An 11,532-nucleotide genomic window follows, 5' to 3' on the forward strand; every position below is an offset into this window, starting at 1 on the left:
ACCAGAAAAAATGCTTTTTTAAAATTCTAATTTTGGCTTTTGTATATGTAAATATCTACTTTTGTTGGGTATTGGTGTCATGAGTTGTTTTTAGGTCTTAATATTTTCTTTGTCGGTCATAATGGTATAAAAAATGTGTTTCCCAACAACTATCCTATACATCAATTTTCTAGAACCCATACTGAAAGGACACCTATGGCTACTACAGCATCGTTTAAATCATACAGTACCAACAAACTTTCAACAATAACAAGAACTAATTAAACACGATTACATTGTGTGAGTGGTTCTCTGTAATCTCTGCTCTACTTGAACATAAAAATTGGCCGCAGCCGGTCGATTTGGATGTGGTGACTACCCAAGTATTTAAAATTCAATGGTGTAACGATCAGGTGCTTTTGCACATGTGTTTAATGAGTAATTAGACATTATTTTACAGAATGTACTTGGTCTATTAGCTCATTTACAATGGAACTTTTCACTGTACTCTTCATGGCACTCACCACTATTCCACGAGATCTTAAGTAAGTCAGTTTAACTGCTTCTTTTTACCAATGAATATTTATTCATACTATTGCTGCAGCAATAATTACAAATTTCGTAAATCCTATACAAGAAACCGTAGTTTAAAACCAGGTGAAGAATGAATACTTGAGCATAAAAGTAAAGTTCATTGAAGCCTAAAATAATTTGATTTTTATTTACATCATCAAGTTGTTACATAACAAACTATATTTTATAAACTCAACATAGCAAAAATGAAATTTGTAAGTGCAGTGGTCATAATTCGGAACAAATCGTAATACAAATTAAATTTCCAACGGTTAAAGAAAAAGTTGCCTAACAAAAAGGCGCTTTTTACATTCTATTGACTCATTTGCGTTTAGTTACAGAATATTTTCGCGATAAACCATTTCGCATGAATTCCAGATTAAATATTCATCACAGTTGCCTTAAAACATAATTGTTCGATAATATAGCTTTTAAAACTTTCCTGCTATGCTAGCACTACAAAAAGTAACAATTCATACATTTTGTTATATAGTTCTCAACTTTTGAGTTTAGTTATTTAAATTTATTGATTTAAGATTAGTTTGTTGTAGTAAAGTGGTTGCAGATATATTGTAGTTAATATAATAGTAATACACTAGGGTCTGTAATATACCATGCATGTTTTGTTACACGTACTAGCCTATTAGATAAATTTGTTGACACAAATGTTAACTTATGAATTTTAAATATAGGGAATAAGATATTATTATACTCTGTGGGTAAGACTGATCTTTTTCATTTTCATGTACCCAGTGGCAAAAAACCATTGATTCAAATACTTATACATTATTTCTTAGAACTGGATAAACTTGAGCTTGCAAATCAGCAACATCAAGTAACAAGAAAATGTTATGATGTTTTGATTTTTTTTTATAAATTTGTATTTTTAAATTTTTAACCTTATAGCATGCAAAGCCCAATTTTTCTTTCAGTCATCATGTAGAACTCAAACGAAAAAATATTATTATACACTGTAGCGTTGTTGTACAGTTAAAGGATACAAAGAAAATGAAAAAAAGGCTGTATTTTCGAAATGTCCATCTTATTCTAAATTCTTATGGAGAAAATATAAACTCTGTAGCTTGATTGTCAAATATATATTTTTATAACTGGTCAAGTTGATTTATTTGATACAATACTACATTTTACAAAAAAATACGTTTTCCCTCCCTCTGTAACAACCAAAGCACTTTTAAAACCTAATGTCTTGTAAATGGGGAATAAATCCGTCATGGTATTTGTTTAAGGCAAAATTATAGTTAAAATGAAATCAGACAAATAATTGAAATCCGCATCATCTGCTGCGGTGGGGGTATTTTCTTATTGGCTTAGGAAATTAGTTATTATGCTTTCTGGTAGGCTAACTATGCGGGAGAAGTCTGCTGTGTATTCATACGCAATGTATAAACATTGACTATTCACAGATGAATACACTTTATTCTGTGTATAGTCAATGGCATAAAGTGTCCTTACCCCATAGGAATTTCCATTTAAAATACAATATTCTAGCTTATTTTTAGACTTCATAATACTGATATGTTGTGTGTGTCCCCTCAAAAATTTTGGTTATGGTACGCCTATGCGTTACTGCGGCCAAGTATATATTCTACAAAAAAAATTGACTTCTTTGGATGGTACCCAAACATTACATTAAATCACTGTTTGGTTCAGAATGACCTATGACACAGCGGAGACGATGACCCGAGTCAACTATTGGTCGTGGAAAGATCGTACTGTGTTTCAACTGTTTGACGAAGTTGCAAAACATCAAAAGTACAACATTGCTTTCCGAAGAGGCTTTGACACTTGGTCTTTTCATATGGTAAGATTAAATAATAATTTCATTTTTTTTTTTGTTTTCAAACATTTGCAATTAATTGTACTAGCAATCTGACACATACTTTCTCCTATTAGGTTGTCAACAGCACAACATGGGTAAGCAGTGGGAGTAGAGTAACTATGTACACCCTATGTATGTTCCATTTTGGTTTACAGAATATATTAATTTATAATATAGCTTTTGTAGTAGGACTAGGGTTTGTAAGCCTTTTGGTTTAAGCCATGTGGTAAGTTAAAGGGTATTAATAGACAACTCCCAAATCAATATAGATGTAGCTTTATCAAACAAAAGAATAATTCCTCAACAAAATAACAATCCCTCTAAAATATAGTACCGGTAGCAAAACTAACTTAAATGGATAGATCTTACTTTTAATTCAGTAGGCTACATGGGATTGAATTGGCACAGCTAATGTAGGCTACCTTATTTCCACCAACAACTGGAACATGTCTGAAAATTTGGCAAAATAATTTGATTTTATGCCAACAATACTAAACTAAGATTTTATACAATTTACGGTTTGAGCATCCAAATTGATTCATGTCAAAAGCAAGTATTTACATGTTTTATTTAGTGCAAACAGTTTACATATTAGATAACATACATATTGACCAAGATTCATGAAAAGGATTTATTTCTTAGGTAAATACAAATCATTAAAGTTTACAAAAATATATTTAACTAGAGGTTGTCCAGTTGTAAAAAACTCGACCAAAAATATCTAATATACAAACCTCTCTATTTTCACCCCACGCTGTAAATAAAACATGTGATTGGAATTTATTCCATTTGTTTTGATTTTCTGTTTACATTTCGTCACCAGCATGTCAACCCATAAGGCCCATGTTATTTTTTTTTTAATTTTGATCTCAATTGTTGTGCTTATTTTTGAGCCTATTTTAATTTAAAAAGGGATTTCTGCACACCTACAGAAAAATATCTTTCTAACAGTAGGCCTATGCCTAGATTTTCCCTACGATGCACATGCTTGCCTATTAATATAACGATTCTATTTACTTACATTATTACGGGTTATAAAATTGTCAATGTGCCAACCCCTTACCTTACTGATTCTACTCCAATACCACGATTTTCCGGCTAGAACTTCTACAATCAATGAAACAACTTCAACAAAACAAAACTACTTCCATCTTAACTACATGTACAAATATAATATATATTCTTTTACAAACAAAATAATCGGTAGAACTATTATATGGGGAATATCACAAAATCTGCAAGTTTTTGAACCATAATTATTACAGCAATTAGGATTTTAACATTTTGTTAAGAGTTAAAAGAGCCACAAAATACTAAATTTAAAAAAAAATCTTTTGGAGTAGGTTTTAAAATTTAAATAAATTTGTTGTTATTTATTTAACATTATCACTTCAAAAACTACTTTTTTATGTTCAGGGTGATCCAAAATGGATATATCCACCCAAAACTCAAAACACGAAAATTTTGACGTAAACAATACTTTCTTCACACTATCTATATAGGGTGAGAAAGTAAAAACATCATCCAATCGCTGTAGTAATAATAGAGATCGATGCATCCAATAAGGTACTATATAATTTATATTTTGGTATCAGTAGGTAATAAAGTCCGGTAATGATATCTTTATGTTGGTAGTTGATCACACATTAACGTAGCTTCCTAGTTCCTACTTCCTAATTATATTTTTAGGTCCACTATTACTAGTTCAAGGTAGCCTCCTTCTTCCACCTCATATTTTTAGGTGCAAAATTACTTATTTAAGGTAGCTTATATTTTTAGATATGATTACTCATTCAAGGTAGCCTCCTACTTTCACCTTTATATTTTAAGTGCAGGATTATTCGTTTAAGGTAGCTTATGTTTTTAGGTGCAAGAATATTCATTCAAGGTAGCTTCCTACTTCCACCTCGCTGGACTGCAGCGTGGTGATGTAGTAGGCTTGGCAGGGGTGGAAGGACCGCAATCTGTAGCTCTATGGTTGGGTATCAGCAGACTAGGGGCCGTCACTGCTCTCCTACCCTCAGACCTCGCTCCTGCAGACATGGTACAGGCTGCCTCAAAAGTCTACAGCAAGGCCATCATCTGCACTCCTGAACTTGCCACAGGTATCTAATGTACTTGTTACTAAAGTTGTGCCACACTGCACTATACTATTTAATTTAGTATGTTGGCAACATGAATAGTTGGATGTGTATGTTTTGGAGATGGCCTGATCCAAATAATGCCATTAGATTGGTAGAGTTATTTTCATTCTCACCGGAAAATCGTTCAACAGTTAGTCCTTCATGAACGTGTCATTTCTCCTCTGGTCACTTTTCTGTGCCACTAAAATGCAGTTAATGATTTCAATACCCGTAAAAACTAATTTATAATAATTTGTAACAGATCAACAGGTCATGCCATTACTGAAAATTCCCAAATTATATCACTACCTACTAAAGTCACTAGATGAACTGAGATCTCTAGTGATTAATGTCACTAGATTCTCTAATGATACTACTTGATATTTATTTTTATTTTGAAAACTGAGTTTATTAATAAACTTTGCCTATTAGACACAGTAAAGAAAACTTATATTTATGATATAATACGTCTATTGACAGCACGACAGCACTATGTATCTAATGAATGGGTTTTTCACCAGGAGATCAACTCACCTAAGTTTTAATTCTACTTTACAAGTAAAAAAAGATAAGAGTCATATTGAAGGAGGATTTTCTCCGTGTATATATGCATACACAAAGATATGCATACAAAAATGAAAGCCTTACCATGGGTTTTTGTGGTTCATCTCTTCATTACAATAAAATATGGGTATATGCTTGGCACAAATATCCAAGCAGGGGGCTCAAAAGCCAGTTGCAAGAAGAATGGGGGGAAGAGATAAAAATGTCCAACAAAATTTTAGTTGCATGTGGATTTTCTTCTTCAGTTTTAAATAATTGAGACGTAACTATATATCTACTTTATGCTCTGAATAAAATAAATTTGACTTAATTCAAAACATACTCATTAGATTCAACTATTCTGGGATGATTAAATACTACATCTTAATCCTGTTATCGATGGAAGCTTTGTATATTTTATTTATATTGCTCTCCATGGTAGTTTATATGCTATGTACTCAGGATTAATGGAAGAAAATCATTCACATACAGGTTTGACACAGCAAAAACTACCCAATTACATGTCCATACTCTCCTTGGGACCAACACAAGACAAGAGTGTAAAAAATATCATTAGGGAAGTGGACGGATCATCATCAAAACCTTTGAAACACAATATGTCTGTAAATAATAAATTATTGTACCTCTTCTCACCAAAAACATTGATACCAAGACCTGTGACACACTATAGGTAAGTATACCTCTAGAGTCAGTTTTTTCTTCTATATTTTCAAACATAAGTTATCATATCAGCAAGTTAAATATGTGATGATATGATCAGTGGTGTAGTGGGCCCTTTCTGGATTTTTCTAAAAAAATATATTGGTAAGCAGCCTTTATTTTTCTGTGACTGTGAACACTGTAAATATTACGACTAAATCACTGGATATGATGCAAGTTAGATATACTTATAAAAATCAATGTTCCAATGGCGCTTTTCTAACTAGAAGTATTTTCAATTGCAAAAGTAAATATTTTCCAGTAAATTCAACAGCTAGTTTGGCCAACTTATACAAAATATATTCATTATTTCAGGTACATATACATAGCGACAAACATTCGCAAGAGTCTTGACTTCACTGCTAAGGATATTATTTACTCTCCAATGCCTCAGTCAACAGCTGATGGAAGCATTGTTGCGGCTGGTCAAACGATACTCTTCGGCAATCTGGTTGTCTCTGGAGGAAAACCAACAATCGACACATATTTCAAAGATTGTGACCACTACGGCGCAACGGTATAATCTCAGAGATATTTTATAGATAAATATTTGAAAGAATGAAATCTTAAGTCCTTAAGTGTTTATTACCAAGCAAGTGAAACGACTGACAATTTTACTTTATAGTCAATATGTTCAAAATTTGGCATAGCGGAAATAGCTAAGAATGTTTTGTTTTGTATCAGATAAATCCAAACAATAACATTAAATCAAGTACAAACTGTTTTCTTCTTGAACTGAAAGTAAGAAAATGAAAGTTTAAACAAAATTTATGAGTAATTTGTTTGTTGAGTAATTTAAAGAGATTTGTGTCTGTTACATACCTTAGGATGGCATACTTTGCTTATTTTGAGAGTATTTTGAGATATGGTCTTATCATTTGGGGAAACGGTATAGGCATTAATAGAGTTTTAATCATGCAGAAAAGAATTATTAGAATATTGGCAAATGAATCAAAGTCAGAACACTGCAGACCTTTGTTTTTACAAACTGGTATTTTAACTGTGATAAATCTGTATATATTTGAAGTCATTAGAAATTTAAGAAAAAATATTGATAATTTTAGATTAAGATGTGATGTTCATGAATATAATACTAGATTTAGGGACAAAATAGATATTACTAGATGTAGGTTAGGTAAGGCACAAAAATATCATGATTATTTGGCTGTGATATTATACAATAAATTACCAACTTGCCTAGTCAATTTAGAGTCTGATAAAATGTTTCTAACTAAATTTTACAAATGGCTACAGGAAAATCCCATGTACTCGGTGGATGAATACTTTGAGCGAGAAATTGTGATAGTTTAGGCTTGTTTTGTTATTTTGTTCTGAAATGTTTATTAATTGTTTTGTCTTTAAATTATTTGTATGATTCATGTTTGTTTAATAGTCCTTAATCCAATACCACACTGTACCTGACTCGCCATAATTTCTTAATTTCTTATTTTATGTAGCTAACTTATTAGGCCTATTTTTAAAATTGACAAGACCTATTGTATTTTGTATTTACTTAACGGTCAATAAAATGTCTTATTGTCTTATGATTTAGTTGTAAATGGAGGAAAATGTAATAAGTAATTTTCTTTATTGAGTATCTGAGCTGTGTTTAAAAACTATTCCGGGCAAGCGCATAGGCCTAAACGTAATTAAACGTTTCTCTCAGCACTCAGATAACTATTTCAATAATATTTTATATTTTCTGGTAGTTGTCGTCTGAAAGATTTTAATTCCATGATTTTTTGAAACAGATAGCCATGTATGATGCTGAAATCGTGAAGGGCTTGATGGCTTCTTCATCAACTGAGATGGACAAGCACCACAAAGTACGTCTACTTATGGGTAATGGTCTACAAAACCCGCAGACTTGGACGGAATTGAAGGAACGGTTTAATATCCGCCACATCGGGCAGTACCATATTATAGTGGATAGTGACGGAAGGAATTTGGGTAAATTTATGATAGAAAATTTTATTTAAATACATACATAGCTATACAGATATATTTATCATATACAGTAATTTTACAGGTTCAATTCCGAGAAATCCAGTAGTTTTTTGATTGTTTGAAAATCAAGCCAGATGACATGAATAGATTACAGTACATTTATAAAACTCCTACACGCCTGGGTGCATTTAAGTTGGAAGATCAAATTTTAAGAATAAGTGATTAGTTAAATGAATGAGATGATAGCCATATTACTGACAAAGATCAGCTATGGTTCTTTTCCCAGGACCATTTATTAAAAGCCCAAAAATTCACAACACATTGTTTCGAGCCATCAAACAAAACAAACAAAATATAGGTGTAGACTATTAACAGTGAACTCTGTTGGTTGGTAAATTGCAAAGTTATTTTCTATTATAAAAACGTATAACAGAACATATAAGAATATAACTTTTACTTCACAGAATTACTTTGTTAGGTACTCAAAGTAAAAATATAAAAACCTAATGTTAGGTTGAGTCGCAGAGAAGTAAGAAACAGAGGATACATTCGATGGTACACTTATGTGATGTCTAGCACCAGTCGATGGTGTCTAGAGAAAATTCTATTTGTTGTCCCCTTTCTCTCTCCTTTCTCCCTCGCCATCACGTGTACTACAGTGCTCATACCGTAGGAACACCTTTTGCAGCTGCTGTACAAATATCGCTATGTGACCATTGCTGTTCGGGATCTTCCTTGCTCGATACTAGTTAATTTCCGCCCCAACATACCAGAGCTACCTATTGGTGCATGGTTGTCACATACGCTTTGTATTCTCTGTAACTGTATCTTACTTCTCTGTGGTTGATTGTAGCATGGAAAAAAGCTCAGCAACTATATTCAATCATAAAACTTACAGTTGGTTAATTTTTTTTTTGTTAATTTTAACTTACATTTGGCCTTTTAGCCAGAGTATAATTTTTGGTTACCATTCATAAGCTATATTTTTATTAATTTTGAATCTAACATTTATACTTTCTCAGTAAATTCATACGGCAAACCTGGGGCTATTGGATTTGTTCCCTGGTACTTCTCTGGTCAAAAAGTAAAGTTGGTTGCTTTGGACCCAAACACCGGAGAAGTAGTTCGCAAACAGAACAGACTCTGTAAATCACCAGCCAAAGGTGGGTTTTAGGTTAAATATTAAAAAAAGGTGCATTATTGTGTGCAGCAATTGTAAACTATTTATGGAAACATTTCAGTATTGTTGTGAGAAGTTTACATAAAAAAGAACTGCATTATGGAACTACTCAATTAGATACTAAAAACAATTGTTCCCCGTGCTTGATTTGTGAAAATGAGGTGCTGGAACTGTAACCTATTTAATGTGATTTATGTACTGGTACCTATGCCAATATTTATATCTTTCCGAAAGAGAGGTATCAGAACCGTTCAGATGCGTTTCCCTCAAATTGCATGAACAATCTATGTTCAAATCTTGAACAAAAATATGTCTAAAACTTATCATTCAGACAAGATACTATATAATGCAGTGGCAAACTGGGTTTATTTCCCAGGGTTATAAGTTTTAATATTAAATTATCAAGTTTTTTAGAGAGGTTATAAACCTATTTATTTGCAAACAAAATATGCATTTCGCGTGCTCCATGTTTACTTCACATTTTATTTAACTTCTCATTGAAACCCACTCTATCAGTACCTATGCTGTCTTTTAGTATTCAAAATTGAAATATTCCAAAACATTACTTAAGAAAATAAGTAATTTATACAATAGTAATTACAATGATGTGATTTTCCCAGATCAGCCAGGGATTCTCATTGAAGAAATGCCCAAAGACTTTGCGCGAGTGCAATTTTCAAAGAATAAGAAGGTGATAAGTGATGTCTACAGGAAAGGGGACAAATATATTAACACTGGTAATAAACTTGTTGTTTAAAATACAAATAACATGTAAAAATAGAAACTTAAATAGAAACTCGAAAGGTCTGGTGCAAACCTCCAACTAATAATATGAAAACATCCTATTTGCCTATGAAACTTCTCAATGATAGTAACTATTTTTGGTGTAACTTTTAGCTTTCTTGATCTAGTAGATTTTTGTCATGGCTAGATAGATAGACAGACGTCTTTATATAATGTTATAGATTAACACTACTATTTTCACTAAGAAAATATCTTTTATTGTTCAAGAACGCTCTTTAGTACTCACCTGCCGTTTTTTCAACTCGTCTTGGACAGTGTATCAACAGCGTATTTTAATGGGGTCAATAGATCAACTAATGTGTAGGTTAAAAACTCAAAAGTTAAGTTAGCACTTATAGTGGCTTAAACTACTTTGTATGGCGCCATTTCATTGAAAAGTATTAAAGTGCCACTTAAATTAAATATGCAATGTTTTCACAGGAGAAATTTTGAAAAAAGATGAAAAGGGCTACTACTACTACATGGGCACCATCGAGGATTTTAAGGTGTAAGTAGTGCATACTATAAACTGATACTTTTTGTTTGGCTTGGTATTTAAACTGATATATGCCTATATTAACCATAACCCACAAAACAAATTTGGTAAAAGTCTGTCCACATCCACAGCAGCGCTTTCAAGGGGGAGGGGAAGGGTCTGGTCTATAGGGGCTAAAGCACCCATCCCCATTGGGCCCTGGAAAAATAATTAAGTCATATATTTTTCATAAAAATGTAACAGAGGTTTTTGGATACAGTTTCTGGACGTTCAAAATGGCTTTTAAAGTCACCAAACTTCTTTTTAAATTGCCCTGGACCCCCATCTGGTGTGGAACGTTCCCTTTAGCCCCTCCCTTGACAAGGTCCTAGAACCGCCACTGCATCCACACACACATACAGACAGACATCACTTTTTAAAAGTTTGTTTAACCACCCAAAACCCAAACTCAAAATTTTTGACAAAAATATGTCAATTAAAATTTTTTTAACAATCATAATGATTAATATGAAGAACATTCAGCCTAGAACCTGTGCATAGAATTGTTTATATTCATATTATCCCTGGTTCATGGCTAGAGGAACCTACAATAACCTCTCTAAACTCATACATTTTCTATCAATTGTAATATTAAATAATTATGAAATACCTTATATTACTTATTTTTAGGTTTAAGTTATGATTGAAAAATTTGTACGACATCTCATATTTTATACAGGTATTACAGTAGGCCTACAGTTTTTAATCTTTTGTCAATTATTTTGCTTTGTTACATTTTAGGTTTATTGCTTGTCCTAATATTTTAAAAATATTCACTAAACTTATGTTTTTAGGAAAACTCAGTCATAAATCAGTGGAACTTCCCAACCATGGACATTCAAGATCTGTCAAGTTAATGTTACTGTACTAAATGTCATAGTAAAACAGTGTGTATGCATTCAGCAAGTTATGCTCAAGTGTATGCTGAAGTTTCTCAAACTGAAATATTAATTTCAACCTTCTGTCCTTCTTTTTTTATTGTTTTCAAAGTAAATAGGTAATACATTTCTAGTTTTTTAAAGTTCGGATTTGGGGTTTGAATTGATATGATTGTATGAAAGTTAGCTATAACCAAGGCCCCATTAGAACCCCAAGGCCTACCCCATTAAGAAAACCCTTAGTGGGGTTAGTAGGGGTTTAACCCACAAGAAAAAAGTTTTTCTAGTGGGGCCTTGCTGCATGATAAGCATTATAACTTAATCAAAGTGGTTTAAATACCTATATTGTTGACAATCTAAGTTGTTACACAACCACTTGGATTGTCAACATTTCAGGTATTTAAACCACTTTAATTGTATCTCGATAATCC

The 11,532-nt window shown here is 32.3% G+C and overlaps 1 protein-coding gene across 1 annotated transcript; it reads left to right on the plus strand.

Moving 5' to 3' along the window:
- The first annotated feature begins 451 nt into the window (after window positions 1–451).
- LOC129003196 (long-chain fatty acid transport protein 4-like) lies at window positions 452–11,087 on the plus strand. Its single transcript, XM_054431478.1, has 10 exons — window positions 452–524; window positions 2,224–2,374; window positions 4,260–4,497; window positions 5,551–5,749; window positions 6,094–6,295; window positions 7,530–7,728; window positions 8,748–8,888; window positions 9,526–9,642; window positions 10,130–10,196; window positions 11,018–11,087. The coding sequence occupies exons 1-10, from the start codon at window positions 469–471 to the stop codon at window positions 11,031–11,033; spliced, it is 1,386 nt and encodes a 461-aa protein (XP_054287453.1). The 5' UTR covers window positions 452–468; the 3' UTR covers window positions 11,034–11,087.
- Window positions 11,088–11,532: the final 445 nt, after the last annotated feature.

This window comes from Macrosteles quadrilineatus, unplaced genomic scaffold (genome assembly GCF_028750875.1).
Source record: "Macrosteles quadrilineatus isolate MER2022 unplaced genomic scaffold, UCM_ALF_1.0 Scaffold_9__3_contigs__length_116548681, whole genome shotgun sequence".
NCBI classification, from domain to species: domain Eukaryota; kingdom Metazoa; phylum Arthropoda; class Insecta; order Hemiptera; family Cicadellidae; genus Macrosteles; species Macrosteles quadrilineatus.